At 47.9% G+C, this 1,682-nt stretch overlaps 1 protein-coding gene across 1 annotated transcript in view; it reads right to left on the bottom strand.

Annotated features, from left to right (window-relative positions):
* Positions 1-1,037: 1,037 nt before the first annotated feature.
* The window catches only part of LOC124697645 (probable glutamate carboxypeptidase VP8), a 1,365-nt gene continuing 720 nt past the window's right edge, over positions 1,038-1,682 (bottom strand). The window contains exon 2 of the mRNA XM_047230202.1: positions 1,038-1,043. Coding sequence (XP_047086158.1) covers positions 1,038-1,043 — 6 coding nt within the window. The remainder of the gene's footprint in view (positions 1,044-1,682) is intronic.

Here is a 1,682-nt window from a genome sequence, read left to right as displayed (position 1 = left end):
ATCAGCAATGGTCCGACCAAGATCATCAACGGGATCCTCTTCTTCACCTTCCCCTTCACCTTCCCCTTCACCTTCAGTATCCTCCATGAAAGTATCACCAAAATGAGAAAGATAGCTTTCATCGATGAAATCATCCCCTTCTTCATCTTCTTCCATTATAACCCCTCTTTCTCCATGCTTGGTCCAACAATTATAGCTTGGCATGAAACCGTGCCGAAGCAGGTGCATGTGAACATCTCTTGAGGAAGAGTAACCCTTCCGATTCTTACACTTAACACATGGACAGATAACAAAACCCCCTGCTTGTTCGCATTAGCCACTACGAGGAAATCTTTCAAACCCGTACTGAACTTCGTCGGAGAGTCGGTTACCGTACATCCATTGCCGATTCATCTGCATTATTATAATATAAAATATATAATTAACCATCATGCATTTGTTAAACTAACTAGCTACAAACAATATAAATTAAACAATGAACTACACACACATGCATATTGTATCAATGACGACACATCAAAGGTTCAAGTTGCTAACCGCGATCGAGGAGGAAAAAATAAATGACAAAGTTCAAGTGTGGCTCCAACACTTCATATCATGTTTGTTTCATGCTCTTGGGGCATTTCATCAAACACCTTATGTGCATAAGAGGAACCAAAAGCAAACCTAACACTCACTTGTGAAGTTTGTGAAGAGAATGGCTCCAAATGGCTAAGTGTTGGCTCCAAATGGCTGGATGGGTATATATAGGGAGGGGCTTTAGTCCCGGTTGGCATGGCCAACCGCGACTAAAGGCCTTCGAGCACCTTTAGTCGCGGTTGGCCTGGCCAACCGCGACTAAAGCCCCCACGTGCACCAGCTGGCCACCGTGCGCCACGGGCCCAGGCCTTTGGTCGCGGTTCGCCACACGAACCGCGACTAAAGACCCCATTAGTCGCGGTTCCTTTACCTTCGCGACTTATGGGGCTTCCCGGAAGCCTGTTTTTCTACCAGTGTTAAGTTGGCAGGATCAAGAGAATGCCACATGGAAATCACGATCACTCCTGTTTTTTGTTAATATCTTGGGAAGTAATAGTATCAGTGCGAATGTTTATTGTACCCATGAGGGCAAAAAAAAACTCCAATATTTGCTTTGGTCCTTGTACTTATTTATATATATCTTCAAACAATGCCTGGAAGGCACCTCCTCGAAATAGGCTTTCGCCCCGCTATATTAATATAGCAACCAATCGATACAACGAAACAGCTGGGGCTGCAGCACAAGCAAGCCCAAACGACAAGAAAAAGAAACGAAAAGAAACTAATGCCGACACCGGCAGATTGACGAAAACGATGATGACTCCGCAACCGCTGCGTCCTCCGAAGAAGTACCACCACGCTCCTAGCACGCCGAGACGCCGCATACCAAGCAGCACCTTCAACAAGGGAACGACGACGACGCCGCTGCTGCCCGGAATCGGCCTAGGGTTTTGTTGTGGGTATACTTCATAGGTGTACCATCGACAGTGCCTAGATCCGGCAAGCCCGGGTGGCCCACAGACGGTGATGAGGCATGTGGCCCATCGGGCGGCCCAGTTGCTGTTGATCATGAAGGAAGAAGTCCAGCCCAGGATCAGCAGGCCGGATCCGCACCGACATAGGAGTGACCCGGATCCATGGAGGCCCATGAGGAACCCGGATCC

This window comes from Lolium rigidum, chromosome 3 (genome assembly GCF_022539505.1).
Source record: "Lolium rigidum isolate FL_2022 chromosome 3, APGP_CSIRO_Lrig_0.1, whole genome shotgun sequence".
Classification (NCBI taxonomy): Eukaryota; Viridiplantae; Streptophyta; class Magnoliopsida; order Poales; family Poaceae; genus Lolium; species Lolium rigidum.
The sequence above is the reverse complement of the archived record's forward strand: the minus strand, read 5'-3'. Positions and strand labels throughout refer to the sequence as shown.